Below are 18,242 nucleotides of genomic sequence, written 5' to 3' on the forward strand. Positions count from 1 at the left end.
TGCTAACATTTCTTTGCATTATAACACAGCAGAATTTATAAAAAAATATTTAAAAAGATGTAGTACATAAATAACAGATCTCCATCTAAGCTGAATTGGAACAACAAGCCACCTGTCAATAAGAGCAATGATGATGTTCTTGACGTTCACGTTTTGATGCAGATCAGCACATGAGCGAAGGAACGGGTTCAACGTCTGCAGGTGAAACTCATCCGGAAAGACCTGCAAAATTGTGAGGGCATTAACTACAACATGCCCACAGCTACTACTTAAAATAACTGGCAAAAAGCCAAGGGGAGCATGTTAAAAGATAAACTCCTACAGTCAAGTACAACAGGATGATGAGTGATGCTGGGATATTTCTGTACCTGTATGATGCACTCCATGAGGTATTCCTGTGCTAGAGAGTCTCTACAGTTCACCACCTGCTCCAAGATCCCAGACAACACGATCTGTGGGGAGTCAACACATATTTACCACATGCCTCGTTAGCGCTGCCAAATCCTTTTGCAAACAAGATAACAGCAAATCACAGCACAAGTCTACAATTTTCTTCCTACAGTATATGCTCCTTTAAAACCACTATACATTAAACAGGTCTGTGAAATTTACTATACACTACACAGTTTGGTTTAAAAAAGAAAAAAAAAAAATCCTTATGCTCACCAAGGATATTTACAGAAAAGTGACTAAAAATAGCAATATTGTGAAATATTGTGTTAAAATAACTTTTTTCTATTTTATTGTATTTTAAAATGTAATTTATTCCTGCTGAATTTTCAATAGCTACCACTTCATTCTTCAGTGTCACATGATCCTCCAGAAATCATTCTTAACATACTGATTTGGTGCATCAGTGTTGAAAACAATTTAACTGCATAATATTTTTGTGGAAACTGTGATACTTTTTTTCAGGACTCTTATAAATTGAAGAGCATTTGTTAAGAATAGAAATGTTTCATTCTTTTGTAGTATTATAGACATCTTTACCATCATATGTGATCAGTCCTTCACAAATGGCTCAAACTGAGAATGGCTCTCTGTTTTACAAACTATTCAAATATAATATGGGTAACTTCTTGCTTGAAAATGTTCATTTATTTATTTATTTATTTTGTTCAGCTACATTTTCCCAAATCCAACACTTGTGGTTCTAAAAAATTGAAAGTGAGCATTTAAAACAAATATGACCAAGCTACATGTATCTCTAAGCTGTTTGCTAGAAGCATGAATTAGAGAATTTTGATTTGCCATATCAAGCTGAAAATGTTCATTTACCTCTAGTTAAAAAGCATAAAGTACATCAGAAAAGCTAGAAGTGATAAAATGGTTATCGGGAGTTGGCCATCATTGGGGGAGCCTGGCATAAGCAATGTCCTTTGGGGCGACACAAGGCGCCCCCACTCACATGCAGTAAAATGTGCACTCCAGTTCACAACAGAAAAGTGTTATGCATATGTATGGGTGCTTGAATTTAAAAATCAAACGAGAACATATTGAGCCTGTCACATTGTAATTCATGCACGTGAACATGGAGTGCATTAACAAACAGCTTTCAAAGGACTACCAAAAGATGCCATAACCTCTTACGCTGTTGTCATTCAATCAATGGCTCTTTTACCCAGTGATTTATGCTAAGTGCTAGCTTGAGGTTCCCACAAATAAACAGGTAATCAAGGTCAAATCTAATTTCAATGCACCCTTTTAAACCTTTAAGAGAGCTTTATGGGCTTTGGAGTAAGATCATTTATCTGCACTGGAGCACTGAAACCAAAACGCACCTGTTTGTACTTTTCCACATTGACGCCTTCCAGCTGGCTCAGACGGACCAGATTGGTCCCTACGAGGATGCGCAGCTCTTGTCTCTCCTTCTCTCTCTTTTCTCGGTCCCTACTGTGTCCCTGATGCTGCATGCGCACCCACAGTTTATTCATCTCGGCAAAATTCAGCAGTACAAAGTCAATGGAGTCATTAATGTCCCCGGTCATCTCTTCCCTAAATCAAATAGGAGAGAGCACTGGTAATCATTCAATCCTTAGCAGATAATGAGATTTTGTAGTGATTCATTTAGTCAAAAGCTGTCTAAGCTCTGGACGTGGGAAAATAGGCCTTTTCTAGCAATGATTTAAATTGTATTTTAGCACATAGGATTATGCTACGGCATCATTTAAATTGCTCCGTTTGACTCACAACACTCTTGAGCACTTGAGGTGCAATCACAGCCATTAGATATGGAGTGTCATACTCAGCCTGCTCTCCATCATCAGGCAGGATGTTGCGTGTACACTGCAGCAGGTAGTTCCTGAGGAACAAGCCCCGGAGTGGATGCTGCACACCACGGCACATTTCCACCAGGTCCTTTAGTATGTCTTTGCGGGATTGGGAGAAAGAGCGAACGTACACCACTCCGACAGTTATCAACAGGTACCTGAGAAGTCAAAGAGAGAGAAGTTAATGAGCAATATGACTCGATGACCACAAAAAGTGTAAAAACAAAGGCACCAGTTAACTAAAGCACTTGAATCAGATCAGAGAACTTCAAAGCAAATATTACTGAGCCTCATAATAAAATGATGGATGTACTCATAAAGCTTGAACCCTAGAAGATGAGTGTTTCACACCATATGCAGCATTTATCTTTTATAATATTAGCCATGTAAAATACTTGAGACATTAAAGACATCTGCAAGATGCAAGTTCCTCAGTAACAGGTACAAAAGCAACACTTTCTATTCCCCGAGCCTGACTGATTTCAGAGGATTCGAGTAGTTTATTTCGCTACACTTTGGTCTTTGAATTCTTTGTGTAGATTAATTACCATTTGGATGTAGTAAGTTTATAATAATTCTGAAACAAACATTTTTAGGGGAATGAAAGAAGCCATTTTAATACAAAATTTTAAGAAAAAAATGGTAGTACCACATCATTACATTCAGAAGAACTGAATGGGTGGTGATTAGGGCTGGGGCTACTTTTAAAAAATAATCCCAATATATTTTTAGCATTTCCTTTTGATTACTTTCAATATTCTCAGATGGTTCAAATGGATGATTAAGCCATTAACAAACCACAGCTGTTGCATGTTAGAATTCCATAAATTACTTTATACTGACTTACATTTATATAACATGTAACAATGTAACATGTTATCATGTAGCAATGTAGCATGAACAGACCTATTAAATAAAAGTAATCAGGATTTCCATTGCTACATTTCAGAGGGTGAAGTATTTAGGCTGAACCGATTTGCTAGCATAATGGTGACTTTCCAGATCATTTACAAAGAACTGATTCACCAGAATAAATGCCTCTCCAGCACTGCATATTAAACCCAGGACAGATCAGCAGGGCGTTTGATTATCCCCGCAGCTGTAAAATTGCATGCAAACATTAAAGGGTTAGTTCACCCAAAAATGAAAATTGGCTTGTATTTTACTCACCCTCGAAGCATCCTAGGTGTATATGACTTTCTTCTTTCAGACGAATCCAGTCGGAGTTATATAAAAAAAATTGTCCTGGCTATTCCAAGCTCAATCATTGCAGTCAGCAGGTGTTGCAGTTGAACAGTCCACAAGTCGTCAAATAAAGTGCGTGCATTCATAATAAAACGTGCCTCACACGGCTCCGGGGGGTGAATAAAGGCCTTCTGTAGTGAATCCATGCGTTTTTGTAAGAAGAATATCCATATTTCAAACGTAATAAACACTTTTCTCTCACTTCCGTTATCTGTCATACGCGGAAGCATAGACGGAAGGCGTTGCAGCACACGCGCCTCTGAGATATGCTAGTCTCACAAGTTTGTTTACAGGAGCAAAGGAAGCAAAGTTTCCTTACTTTAGCAAAGGAAAAAGTCTCCTCTTGGCATATATCGAAAACCTCAGACATTTTTCTTTGCAAATCTTCGGTTTGTACTTCTAATTCGTGATCCGCAGGAACGGCTTCCGCTTATGACAGTTGGCGGAAGTGATATAAAAGTGTTTATTACCTTTGAAATATGTATATTGTTCTTACAAGAAGGCCTTTATTCACCCCCCGGAGCCGTGTGAAGCACGTTTTATTATGAATGCGCGTGCTTTATTTGAGGACTTGTGGACTGTTCAACTGCAACACCCGCTGACTGCAATGATTGAGCTTGGAATAGCCAGGACAATTTTTAATATAACTCTGACTGGATTCGTCTGAAAGAAAGTCAGTCATATACACCTAGGATGCTTCGAGGGCGAGTAAAACACAAGTCAAATTCCATTTTTGGGTGAACTAACCCTTTAAAAACAGCCATTGTACCATTTGAATGGACTACACTGCTACTTGCACAAAATCTGAATCAGAAGCCTATACCATAAAATGGCACATGCTCAAAAGTTGATTACTGATTCTCATGGCCAGTCAACAAAAACAAGCTCTGAATAATAACAACAAAGTTCTACTGATGGCATTTAATTTACATACAATTCAGCCCTACACATTTACCTCAGTGCCAAATTAACCTGGCAGTGTGCATCTGTCTTAACAAAAAAGTCTCCTGTCCTTTCAGCAACAAATTCAAGACCCCAAAAACATGTTAGACCTTTTATGTTATCTATGTTATTGTTATTTACACGTTTACAAATTGACGTTAAAGAGATCAACTGTATTGGCTTCTAGCAGACTTTAATTTAAGAGAAAGATTGCTTCAATGGTGAAACCCATACAGAAAGATAGCAACTGAAACAAGAGGAGGCAAAGCAGCACTATAGCTGCTCAGAAATAAGTTACCCACTAGATCACACTTCCTTCAATGAGAGGCGTGGGCAGAAATGACAGCAGGCACAATGCCATGAAAGCGCTGCAGTTGAGTCAGAGAACTGGAGTGTACATTTTACTGCATGTGAGTGGGGGCGCCTTGTGTCACCCCAAAGGACATTGCCTATGCCAGGCTCCCCCAATGATGGCCAACTCCCGATAACCATTTTATCACTTCTAGCAATTATTAAAAAGCACACTCAAAGGAGTAACCCAGGAATCACTTTATTTTCTGTATAAAACCTCAGTCGTTATGTGTTAGAAACACTAGCTGCATTTCCATTACAGATTTGCACAAAACCTTAGCGATATTTTATAAATGTCGACATAAAAGTAGGGATGCACCGATATGAAAATTTTGGCCGATACCAATAACCGATTATTCTTTTTTTTTTTTTTTTAAAGGCGATAACCGATATGTTGGCCGATAAATTTATATCCAAATTGTTATATACTTTTTGAGAGCCTGATTACAAAAAAGGTCTCATCATTAAAAGCCACATCCCAAACACTTTAACATAAGCAGCCTAGTTTGAAAGGTGTACGTTTTAAAAATATTTTTACTCTCCCATTACCAAATTTAGTCATAAAAATATATAATAATGAAAAAAATAAATAAAATAATGCATAAATAATGCAAACAAGTCACTGGACATCATTACACGTGTAAAGAATCAAAATGAATGCGCCACAGATCAATAAAACAGAATAGCCTCTGCACGGACAATAATTAAATGATTTTAATTACTAAACCATATTGTTGATGTGAAATGACGGCGTTTCCACTAACCAATGTTATGCGACTAAAACATAATTTTTTCCTCTCACGATAAGTCATGGCGACGGATTTTGGTAGGGTTATGTATATTGCAGCCACTGCACTTGCCATTATTTTTATAGGTGTATCTTTACATAAGCAGCACGGAGATCCACTTCTGGGATGCTTCTGAAACGTGGAGCTGCGCAGCTGGTATAAATAAATACAAGAATTGACTGGAGTTGCCGCAATCAGCTCCGGTGGCCGTGCCAGAGCCGTTATGCGCCACAGACGTGTACTGTGTGAACTATCTAAGCATTAATGGCAAGGACAGCCCCTTATACTTGAGAGCTGCCAGGTATGAAGTGTTTCTTGGAGGTTATAGTACATTGAAGAATGATCATATGACTTTTTACGTACGCCATGTGACCTGTAAATGTGAAAAAACCAATTCCCATTGCAGTTTTGTGAAATATTCCTTTTTCAAAATGCCTGAAAAAACACCTCATGAAAAATGTAAAAATGTTTTTGTGATACATTTTTGTAAAATTGACACGTTTCCATTAGGCATATTTTCAATTCGCAATTTCAATTTAGCTACTGTCGGTGACTATACTTAATCTCTTGCTTTGCTTAAGTACTGCTTGTTTGTGCTTTACTTTTTCTTCAAACAGATGCACACCACCAATCTGTTCCTCATTAAAGATGAGCAGGCAAAAAAACAAACACCTTTCCAACTGTGCTCTCACTCTCCTCTCATTTTTCTCTCTCCCACTCCATATTGCTTAAATTCAATCGATACTAATTTACAAATTTCCCTACCTTTAATTAAAGGGGTCATATGATGCGATTTAAATTTTTCCTTTCTCTTTGGAGTGTTACAAGCTCTTGGTGCATAAAGAAGATCTGTAAAGTTGCAAAGACTAAAGTCTCAAATCCAAAGAGATATTCTTTATAAAAGTTAAGAGTCAGCCACGCCTACCTAAAACGGCTCGTTCTAACATGCCCCCACATACCTACGTCACTATCTTGGAAGATTTGCATAACGCCGCCCAAATGTTCACACAAAGAAAGAAGGCGTAACTTTTATTCTCGCTGTAGTATTGTTGCCACCGCCGCCATGTCGTGAAGGCGCTGTGTGCTTCGTTGTGAAAGCGAAACTACTTTGTTTGGCCTTCCAAAAGAGGACGTTATCGCTTCGTCATGCCTGGAGCTGATCCGTGCTAGTCATACTGTAGTTTTTTTAATAGTTTTTTGAACCTTAAACCACATAAACACATTTCACTACACCAAATACACAAAATAATGTTCTTTTTAGCAGCATCATATGACCCCTTTAAGACTGATTTTCTGAAAGTCAGTTTACAACAAATCACAAAAGCGAAACTGTTTTAGGACTCATTGGGCCAGATTTACTAAACAGGGCAGATTACCAGGAGGCCGCAGTCCCATAAAAGCACAGATGGGAGAAGAAATTTAAAATTAAATAACACAAACACAACCAGACCAAAGCAATTTACAAAGAGCAGTGCAAATCAGCAACAATCATATCCATGTCAAGTGCAAAATGGGTTAAAACATGCTTTTTTGAGGCATCAAATAATGGCGCAAATACCAGAAAAGTAATTACCGCAAACCTTTTTAAAGGTGCAATAGGTGATTGTCTTCAGAAAGATTTTTTGTTATGCTGGTTAAAGTCTCTTCACATCCCGATAGCAATCATTAAGTTAAGTGGTCTAAATGTATCTGTCTGTATTTATATATTCTGTGGAAGGCATAGGACCAAGAAATGTTTGTCCAATCAAAACGCTCAGTCCGAGCGGTTTAATTGGCTTTCCTGCTTGCCTGTCAACGTATGTATTAGCATACCTCTGCGCACTAGTGTTGTTTTTGGCGGCCTGTTTTAATTTTAGTTTTAGTCTAGTCTTTGTGTGAAGCTGTCATTTTAGTTTTTATTAGTTTTAGTCACGTTCATACTCTTTTTAGTCTAGTCAAATTTTAGTCAACTAAAAGTCTGAGCATTTTAGTCTTTTTTTAGTCAGCATTATCCATGACTATTTTAGTCGACGAAAATGTATGACATTTAGTCTAGTTTTAGTCAATGAAAATTGTATTTTAGTCTCTTTTTAGAAGGTGTCAGTTTTCGTCTTCTAAATCAATGTTTCCCAACCTTTCTTTAGTCGCAGCACCCTTTGGAAATTAACACAAATTTGTGGCACCCTACAAAATTAATTTTGTCACAATAAATACTGCAAAAACAATAATAATAACGCGACTAAACGAGACGAAATAACGCTATAACATTTAGTTTCGTCTCGTTTTGGTCAACGAAAATGAAGAGACATTTTAGCATAGTTTTTATTTTGTAAACCACATTTAGTCTCGTTTTTAATTCGTCAACAATATTGCATTATACATTTAATTATAGTCAACGTCACATGACCAGCATTTTCGTTGCGTCTCGTCTCGTTTTAGTCATGTGATAAAGGTTCGTTGACGACGATATTTAGTCATAATTTTCGTTGACGAAAGCAACACTACTGCGCACCTGGTTCGCGCAGACAGGATACGTCATCAGCGCGTTCATGCACGCTGTGCAGACAGAGCGAGAATGACAGACAAACATCAACAACCGATCCTCCTTCCTTGTATTGTAGTACTTTTAAAGTTTTCTCACCAGTGAATGACACATGATGTAGCCCAGCGGTTCCCAATTCCAGGGGAAATCTGATGAAGTTTACTTCACTTCGGAACATTCATTCACGGATTTACGCTGTGCAGCATCTTCACACATAGACGAAACTTAGTGTGAAGTCTGACATAATATACCTCTGTAAATAAATACTATTTAAATTTACGTCTTGCACACTTTAATGCCCTTTGAAGGCGGAATATCCGGTGATGTCCACTTTGCAGGGCATTTACGGTCGAATAGAACAAAATTTTGCACGTGATAAGAGATACATATGAGCTGGTGGGTGCAAGGACTGCAATTGGGAACCGCTGATGTAGCCTATTGTAGTAATGTTGTATCTGGTATTCTGGTCTGTGAGCGTATATGCGTTCAAGGGGTGTGGGACTTTCGCTTTCAGTGCTATCAGGCTAAAGTTAGCATTTTCCAAGATCTCCTACTGCACCTTTAATTTTTTCACTTAATGTCTTTAGTAAATCCTGACAGTTGTTTTTACTGACAAAAGAGGATTTGCATTGGCGCAAGCTGTTAGTAAATCTGGCCCATTTTCCAGTTTCGATAAACTGATACCAGCTGCATTTCTCAGTCTTTTCTCTCCAACAGCAAGTTGACAAATTCAACATTTTGTATTTTCACTAAGTATATAGTTCATTCCACTGCATGTTTCACAGTGAAGTGCAGCACTGTGCGGTGCTTATACGTGCAAACAGCTTGTGATCAAGTGTTTTAGCGGAGTGCCGCAGTTCACAGTGAATGCAGCTAACTCCATCTGTGCATGTGTTGCACATTGTTTACACTTTGCAAATTTGCATAAATTTCCAACATTTCTGTGGATAGATGATTACAGCATTTCACTGTAATTGTAATGAGAAGCATTTGCTGTGTATCCCCTGGGTTTACAGCTTTTGGGGAGCTAAATTGCTCCAGATTGCTCCAGCACGTGCTTTCAGATGGAGCGGCATAGAGCCGTAGATCACTGACAAGCTACGCAATATCACGTTCAAAATTAAATCGCAGGCGATGACAGAATCGGCTTTACTGATGAGATGTGCATGAAAATCGCATTCGATTATTTGTTCAGCCCTACTGTTGGCCAATGTGACTAAAATGGCAAAATCTTGAAAATGTCTTAGTGCAGTTATAGTATTTGGGGAGATTTCCTCAGATACTCACAGTCTAGGGATGATGTTGCCTGCATACTGAACAAGCTCATAGAGGTCAGCGACCTTGCGGCCTTTGGCAAACTCATCTGTCAAATAGACCTCCAGGTAATGTAGCTCATCAGAGATGGCCATGTCTACAACAAAAATTTTGTACAATAAATAAACGAAATCTCTACAGATGGCATGTATAGTACACTGTTCTTTAACGCTCAAGAAAATTCTTAATGTTAAGAGTGCAAATGAGTTCTATTCTATTAAACACAATGCAACGGAAACATACAGAGTTCGTAGTAGCTCTTGGGAGAAAGCATAGAAGTCCTCAACTCCCCCAACATATTTGAGGCATGTTTCAATGCATCCATCAACTTGTTCTTGTCCTGGATGAAGAACATAAATGTTCATAAACAGAGTAAGAGTGCAGCTTTTACACTCCAATATAAATATATTTTCGTTTTTCTATGTTTTGTTTTAATGGTTAAAAGCAAGAAGCATCACACTGCTGTGGATGGATTAACAGTGTTACAGAAACTGTAAACTTGCATGTACTTAACTCACCAGACAGCGTTTCATCTGAAATGACTGAACCTTGACTGCCTGCACAGCTTCATCCAACAGCTTCTCCTGCTCATCCTGAGGTGACTGCTGTGTGGTAGGCTGGAATAAACAGGTGCAGACAAACAATCAAACTAGAAACTAGCGTCAAAAACTTTTACATGTTAAAAAATATTTTGAGTAGGCTAGTTTATTTCAACATCAATATTATATGTCCCACCAGTCAAAAGTTTGTATAGAAAATGATTACCATTTTCTACATTTTATAATACCTTCTACAATAGGGATGCACCAATGTATTAGCCAATGATCCGGTTCGGCAGATAAAAGCAATTATCTGCACTATCGGTCATCGGCTGATTGTTTAGTAGTAGTATATATTTATTTAATGCCATGTCAGCATCTTAGGCTTTCATGGCAAAAATAATTTAAAAATACAAAGTATAACAAATACAATAAATACCAGCAAACAAACAAACACAAGTTATACTACACAAGATTTTTTACATTGATATATGATAAAAATTCTAAAACTTTTTCTGGCAAAATTATACTAAATAAATCTTTAAATGAGTTCACTTCATAAAAGAGTTTTCTACATACATTAAAAGCTGGACAGTCCAATAAAATATGTTTGACAGAAAGAGGAACCTTGCAAAACATGCATGGAGTAGGGTCTTCACCTAAGCAAGAATGCATGAGTCAGTCTTGTATGACCTATGCGACATCTGGTAAATAACACTTGATCAAATCTAGTTTTAAAAGAGATTAAAATCTGTTTGAAATTTCCGGATGCATTTCATGTAATTTATTATTTGTACATGTATCCCACTCTTCTTGCCACTTATTTAATATGTAACGATTAAAGGGTTAGTTCACCCAAAAATGAAAATTAGCCCATAAATTACTCGCCCTCAAGGCATCCTAAGTGTATATGACTTTCTTCTTTCAGACGAATCCAGTCGGAGTTATATAAAAAATAGTCTTTGATCTTTCAAGCTGTTTAATGCCACTCAGCGGGTGTTGCATGCATCAGTTCAAAAGAAGTTAAATAAAAAGCGCTCATCCATAAAAAAAAAAAGTGTCGGGGGGGGACATAGGCCTCCTGTAGCGAATCGATGCGTTTTTGTAAGAACAATATCCATATTCAAAACGTAATAAATCACTTTAATGTAGCTTGCGGCAACAGTTGTACACGGAAGCAGCTCCAGGCGGATGATGTAAGATGTCGGCATTGCACATGCGCCGGTGAGTCTCGTGAAAACCAACGTTTGTTTACAAGAGCAAAGGAAGCATAGTTTCCTTACTTTAGCAAAGGAAAACCAGTCTCCTCTTGGCTTATATCGAAATCCTCTGACATTCTTCTTTACAACTCCTCGTTTTGTACTTCTAATTCTTGACCGTTGTTTTGTTCTCTCCGCTCTGCTTCCGCGTTTGTCACTTCTGAGAGGCGCATGCGCAACTCCGACCTCATACGTCATTCCCCCAGAACTGCTTCTGTTTACAACAGTGAGCGCAAGCTAGATTAATTTGATTATTAAGTTTTGAATATGGATATTTTTCTTACAAAAACGCATCGATTCGCTACAGGCCTTTGTTTACTCCCCGGAGCAGTGTGAGACACTTTTTTTAATGGATGGGCGCTTTTTATTTAACTTCTTTTGGACTGAAGCAATGCAACACCCGCTGAGTGTCATTAAACAGCTTGAAAGATCTAAGACAATTTTTTATATAACTCAGACTCGATCAGTGTCTGAGTTATAAGGTGAAAGTCATATATACCTGGGATGACTTGAGGGTTAGTAATTTATGGGCTAATTTAAATTTTTGGGTGAACTAACCCTTTAATAATAGGTCTGATCTCTGAGGGAGGAATTTGACATTTGTTTACTTGCTGATTAAAAGCCTCCTTTGCTGCTGCATCAGCTTGCTCATTTCCTGAAAGCCCAACATGGCCTGGAACCCAACATAAAATAATACTATAGAATTGATTCTGTAGCTGGTCCACTTTGGTTAAAATACAATCTATCAAAGGGTGCCGATTGTTTAAAAACAGCCAATGATCAGGGACGATTATTTCCTTTCAATCAAAAGGTGTTAGATAAGCATGTCAGACAGTAACCTGCATGAAGAAAATGTTTCTTGTGTTGAATGTAGGGCTGTTTTGACACTCTTAAATGTGACATGACAGAACGCTGTAGCTGCTTCAGTTCAAGCAGCAGCACAGAGCACGAGTCTCTTCCACTTTAATAGAAGTTATAGCGCAGAATAAACATTAATGAATATCAGTAGGTATGTTGAAAGATACAGTACAACTTACCAAAATTAATCATGTCTCATGTAATCACTCAATCAGTGTTTCAACCAAAAGGTGTCACATAATACAGCTTGTGAACAATGTCACAAATGTATCCACTAAATTTATTCATAGTTAGCTATAAAAAAAACACACTAGAGGGAGCTTAATTACATACATATATATATATATATGTTTGAATAGTTTTTATGAAAACTATCTTATGTGCAACTGAGTTGTAAACAAATGTTTTTATTCGAGTGTGATTATTATATCTGAAAATAAACAGCTTTGAATATAATAGTGTTGCTAATTTACCATATGAGAGGGTTCCCTGTATAGTTTACAGCATTAGTCGGGAGAGATTTTTTTTCCCTTAAAAAACAAACAAACTATCGCTATCAACATCATTATCGGCAGATATCATACAGAATAACTGCCTATTGGTATCGGCTGAGAAATTTCATATCGATGCATCTATATTTTATAACTAATTTAAAGCATTTAAGCTCTTCAGACATTACTCTTTAAATGAAAAGAGTAACAGCTGTATACAAAGTTTTTGACCACTGTAAATGTATACAATTTCTCATTAATCCACATTGAGATGCCCATATCTTTGAAATTAGCCTAAATTCAAAAAGAAATGTTTGTTAAGAACAAACATCTAAAAGGATACTAAGACATTATCCATTTCTGAACTGTCGATAATGCCATATACTGCAACAAGGATTGCTAAGGTCAACTAATTTTACAAACAGACCTACATAAAAATAAAATAATGATGCTGTCATCTTTCTAAAGTCCTTCTAAAGTGTCCTGTAATTTGTCAACAAACCACTGCAAAATTGTCATTTTTCGATCTTTAACATTATAAATGTCTGTACTGCCATTTTTTTTACCAATTTAATAAATCCTTGCTGAATGCTAAAAAAAAACTTTTGAACAGAAGAAAAAATATATAATAAGAATTATATATATATATATATATATATATATATATATATGAATGACACTTTCCCTTGTATATTTACTACTTTTCAAAAATTTAATTTTAAGTGCTGTTGCTGGTTGCCATTTCTTTTAAAAACGTTTCTTGACATGTTTAATTACATTTTAGTCTATTTTATAAATATGAAGACCACTGAAAACCACTGTACATAATTGTAAATTAATTTTAAAAAATTAAATACCGTAGGCTACATAACTGAAGTGTCAGAGGTCTGCAGCTGGCTGGGGTGGGGGTGACATACGTAATGACAATATACAGCCCCCCCTGACCCCTCCTAAGTGTTATGATAAACGGTAAACATAACAGATTATGGGCTGCTTAAAACTGAATGAATGAACCAGAGACCAAACATCGCTAATGTTATGCATACTAAAAACACTGCCATTATTCAAATATATGTAAATGCACATGTAAACAAAGAGCTGCATATAAACGTATCGTAGATGTATGGTAACAAATAAAAATACCGATATAAACCTAACTGTAAAGAAATAAGGCTAATGCTAGCAGGATTAGCAGTTTAAATTAGCTCATTTTGCACACAACTTGTGAATTTTAATGACAGCAAAACATAACGGCTGTAAGTTTACTACACCTGCATGCCAAATGTTAAACCGCTAGTAGAATAAACCAAGACAGAGGAAATAAACGAGAATAATTAAGTGTACGTAGGCCTCCGCATCTCAAACGCTTATGCTAACGGCTATCTTCACAAACGCAAAACAGTCCGCCAAGAGATCTCAGTGCCCCTCTGACACCATCACTGCTGTAATCAACTTAACGGCGCATATAAAGCATCCGGCACACAGTCTATGCATACGACGGTCGCTTATAACTTACCATGATCATTAGGTGTGTTAGAGGAACACTGGATGACCCCGCTGTGAATGTGTCGAGTCACGTGACTGCGCCGCTGCTGTTCCGCCTCATGCCGAGCAGCACAACAAGCGCTAGCTGAAACGCTGTAGAAGCTACATTAAGAATTCAAATGAATTTATTTACAATAAAATAATTGGCTGAGTTGTGTCATTATATCATCCTACTTGTGTGGAAAGTGTAATGAAAAACGTTTCTCCGACCAACATGTTACATACTTCGCTTGGCCTATATTATTATTTCATTTGACGAATACTGAAATAGTAGTCAAGGTTTTGTACGCCCAATGACGTTGGCCGCGCCCATTTCTTGATCCACCAATGGCAGGTCCGAACGTGTGACACGTGTTCGTTTTCGCGCGAAACCAGTCTGTCTGTGTGCTTAGTCTGCAGAGGATTCCATTGTGTTGTGGTTACAGAGAAGATCCGAGCTTCTTTACAAATGGATAAAGAGTTATTTCGTAAGCTTGCTTCGAAGATTGGGATAACAGCTGTTAAAGTATTGAGGTAAGTGTTCCAGTGTCGAGTGACCAGTCGCTTGTTTTGAGAGACAGTGGTTCAGTCCGAAGTAAACATGTCAATATAACAACACCACTAATTCTGGTTATTTATTTTCAGTCAAGCCGAGGAATACATGCGATTATCCCAAGTGAAATGTGTTGGACTGGGTTCTGTTACAGCCACCAGCAAGGCCATTATTTGCCTTGAGTTGGCAGCGACTAACATGAAATCTCCTCTAGACAAGGCAAGATCCACTTCCCATACTGCGTTGTGATGTGTAGTATATGTATATGCATGCATGTACAGACATACATAAACTTTTGAGTAGGTCACTATAATTTGTAATATCATATGATGGAAGTATTAATGTGTGCGAGTTGTCTATAAATGTTAAGCCCAGTAGACTTTCTTGTGTTTGCCTATTGATTTTATTTACCCCCAACACTGTCCAGTTGTGGCATCACAAGAATATTGGGTTATTTCCATCTCATCTCAAATTCTGTATTGAATAAAATAGCTTTCTTTATGAAACTTAATTGTCATTTTATAAATAAATGGCCTATTATGGTGATTTTCCAAACCTAATTTTATAGCAATGAATGTATGAATCCTAAATATACACACATATTTAGGAAACACTTTTTTGCCACGATTTAGACAAAATTACAGCCTGGTGGTTGACCGTTAATAGAAATATTCTGTTTTCCTAATGCATCACACATATCATATTTAATATGAAGAATGCTTGTCCACAGACTGATATTTGCAGTTGAAAAATTAGGGGCAATTAGACGTAATAAAAATTGATCAAAATAACTTTCACACAATAAGCATTGGATGTTTTACACAATGTTGTACACATTAACATTTAGTAAAAGTTTACCTTTTTTTTTTTGCTATAATTTAATCAAATAAATATTCTTTATACTGGATAGGAGTATGCCATCAAACTGTCTGGACTAAGTCCTAAGGTGTACTCCAGTAATCTGAAGGCTATGGAGTGCATGCTGGGCCTGCAGTCAAACCTGGGTCTCAGAGATCTTGCAGTGCAGTTTGGGTGTTTGGAAGCGGTTAAAGTGGCCTCTCAGATCCTTCAGAGGTGAGTCTTCACATTGCATCAGTGCAATCAATATTAACTGAATGACTTATAAAATTGCATGTATTTGTTCAAGGTATGAGACCAGTTTGCCTGCTGCTCAGCAACAAGACCTTGACCTGTCAAAGCCTCTCTTTACCACAGCAGCTCTATATGCAGCATGCAAGTGAGTATAGATTGCTGTGATGTCTCATTGTCATCGAGTCAAATAATGACTGGTTCAAAAATGCTTGATAGTGGATGATTGTGTTTGATAATTACATAATAATTTTGGTTGGGAGCTCAATTGTCTCTTGAACCTCATTAAGCCCTTCACAGTGTCACTGTGATCAAAGTACTTTAATATGAGGCTATGAGAGGTGTATTGAGTACAGATTAATTTGGAGCTTAAATTACATTTGGAAAGGTCAGATCTTGGATTGGTTATCACAAATTTAGTCATATTTGTTCCTGTCCGCACTTATAGCTAGGTTATTTGCATATTAGGCTCTATGAAAGTGAGTGCTTGCATGAGAAATGCCACTGTCCTTCTTAAAGGTGGTACTGTTATAAGACTGCCTAAATCTAAATGTACTGAGCCTGTGTGGGACTATTGCTATCCAACCAAACTCTGTTACTGTACGATAATAAACAACTAAAGCTCCCAGATGGGTCAAAAATATTTTATGCATGTCAACAAGCCACAGAAATCTCTCGATCTAAACTGCACCTGGTTTACATTCAGTTACTGAAGGTGGACAAATAAATTGGTTCTGTCCTTCTTTTTTTGAAGGTGCATGAAAATCAGAACTGACAGGAAATTAGCCTCTTCATCTGGAGCAAAGAAGGGCATCTTTGACCGGCTGTGCACACAGTTTCAGAAATTCGGACAGGAGATCTGCAGTGAGTGTGACTCCTTCAAACAAAAATGACACATTGCCTAATTAAAGTGAATAAAGGCATTTTTGTAGGAGATCTTGGTCTGGCTTTCATGTCTAACAAAGATGTTGTAATTGAAGTTGTGCAACTTTTAATCTTTTTTTTTTTCTTCAAAAGAGATCTGTCACGAAGAAACACATTTGACTGGCTACAGACATATCACAATTAGACGATGTATATTTTTTGTGTAGTTCGACATCAAAGAGCAGCATGTTTCTTAAGTAGTTATTGAAGTTATGATATTAAGCTGACTGATTCGTTCTATCTTCCTGTACTCTCAGATGAGGCTTCATCTATGGAGAAACCAGTCAAAACTGTTCAAAAGAGGCAGAAGACAATCACTGGAATGCTAGAAACAGAAGAAGATGGTAAGAAAGCCATTTGCTTACCACAGTAAATAATAATGGCAAATTATTATTCTACCCATAAGCTGCCCTAATGTTACAGTGGAAGAACATTTTCTGTTCTTAAGCATGTTTTTTATGCAGTGTTAAAAAAAAAGTTTTTTCTCTCAGTAATAAGACTAATAAATAATATTTCTAGATGTAATATTTAATAAAAGACTGTAGGTTTGATGATAAATGTAATTGTCTTTTTTGGATTTTTCCAGATGAAAAGCTTTCAACATCCCCTAAGCGAGAGCGGGTTGAGAAGACCGAGGAAGAAGAGACACAAAATTATGAAGAGTGGAAAAGAAAAATTCTTGAAAATGCATTAAAACCAAAGGCAGTAGATTCTTGAACTCTGTAAGGTTTTATGTTTCAGATTTATTTCATTATGGTTCTGCATAATCTCAACAGGACCTTACTTTGATTTGAATTTAATACTCTATTACCAAGAGAAGTTGTCTGCCGCCTCCTGGCTCCGTGTGTAAATTTGTTCCATTTACATATGGACATTTCCAGAGGAATTGAGGCACTTTTTATTATCCTTTGTTTCATTGGCATTTCTTGGTGCAAATATGGTTACCATTTTATGACAGGTTTAATATTGTGCAAAGGTTTACTAATTGTTGAGTTCCTTATTTAGATCATGTGTTTTTAACATGCAGGATTTTATCGTGGTTCATTTAGTTTGTGTTAATGTTTGAATTGTGGTGTTTAATCCATCATGACTGGGATGATTGTCTGGTGACAATTTGTTGCTCACAGTGTTCTGTGGTATTATATCTGTGATAAAATCTCACAGGAGGAGTATAATGCATTCAAGATCATCTGGATGGGTTTTATGCATTTGTTTTGACAAGAAACGGCTTATCTGTTTCCAGTTTAGTTAATTTTATTATGAATAAAATGCATATTTTTGACAATTTAATTCTCTCTTTTTTAATGTTTTGATTAAACACTCATTCTCTACAGGCAATTTGTGACCATCTATATTATGCTGAAAATACCCAATACAATGATTTCTATAGAAGCACATTCTGTGAACTATGACAGAAATGGCAAAACAGGACTGCCCTATAATTCGGTGCTAATTTCTGTGTATGCCATGCCAAGCACAGAACCACATTTGTGCATTTATTTGTGAATATGCTATTACCATATGAATGTTTAACACAAATGCAATAAATTCTTAGAAAGCACAATATTAACATT

At 37.0% G+C, this 18,242-nt stretch overlaps 2 protein-coding genes across 2 annotated transcripts in view; one reads left to right on the top strand and one right to left on the bottom strand.

Annotated features, from left to right (window-relative positions):
• The window catches only part of vps35 (VPS35 retromer complex component), a 40,139-nt gene extending 25,798 nt beyond the window's left edge, over positions 1-14,341 (bottom strand). The window contains exons 1-8 of the mRNA XM_016280029.1: positions 14,095-14,341; positions 9,950-10,048; positions 9,675-9,771; positions 9,405-9,528; positions 2,246-2,428; positions 1,782-1,995; positions 369-452; positions 113-222 (exon numbers count right to left, since the gene is read on the bottom strand). Coding sequence (XP_016135515.1) covers positions 113-222; positions 369-452; positions 1,782-1,995; positions 2,246-2,428; positions 9,405-9,528; positions 9,675-9,771; positions 9,950-10,048; positions 14,095-14,103 — 920 coding nt within the window. The 5' untranslated portion in view covers positions 14,104-14,341. The remainder of the gene's footprint in view (positions 1-112; positions 223-368; positions 453-1,781; positions 1,996-2,245; positions 2,429-9,404; positions 9,529-9,674; positions 9,772-9,949; positions 10,049-14,094) is intronic.
• A 91-nt stretch (positions 14,342-14,432) lies between these two features.
• Positions 14,433-18,229, top strand: orc6 (origin recognition complex, subunit 6). The gene is made up of 7 exons (XM_016280033.1): positions 14,433-14,636; positions 14,748-14,874; positions 15,566-15,729; positions 15,803-15,892; positions 16,499-16,608; positions 16,926-17,012; positions 17,255-18,229. The coding sequence occupies exons 1-7, from the start codon at positions 14,572-14,574 to the stop codon at positions 17,383-17,385; spliced, it is 774 nt and encodes a 257-aa protein (XP_016135519.1). The 5' UTR covers positions 14,433-14,571; the 3' UTR covers positions 17,386-18,229.
• The last annotated feature ends 13 nt before the right edge of the window (positions 18,230-18,242 follow it).

The sequence above is a fragment of the Sinocyclocheilus grahami genome, unplaced genomic scaffold (genome assembly GCF_001515645.1).
Source record: "Sinocyclocheilus grahami isolate Dianchi unplaced genomic scaffold, SAMN03320097.WGS_v1.1 scaffold136.1, whole genome shotgun sequence".
Classification (NCBI taxonomy): domain Eukaryota; kingdom Metazoa; phylum Chordata; class Actinopteri; order Cypriniformes; family Cyprinidae; genus Sinocyclocheilus; species Sinocyclocheilus grahami.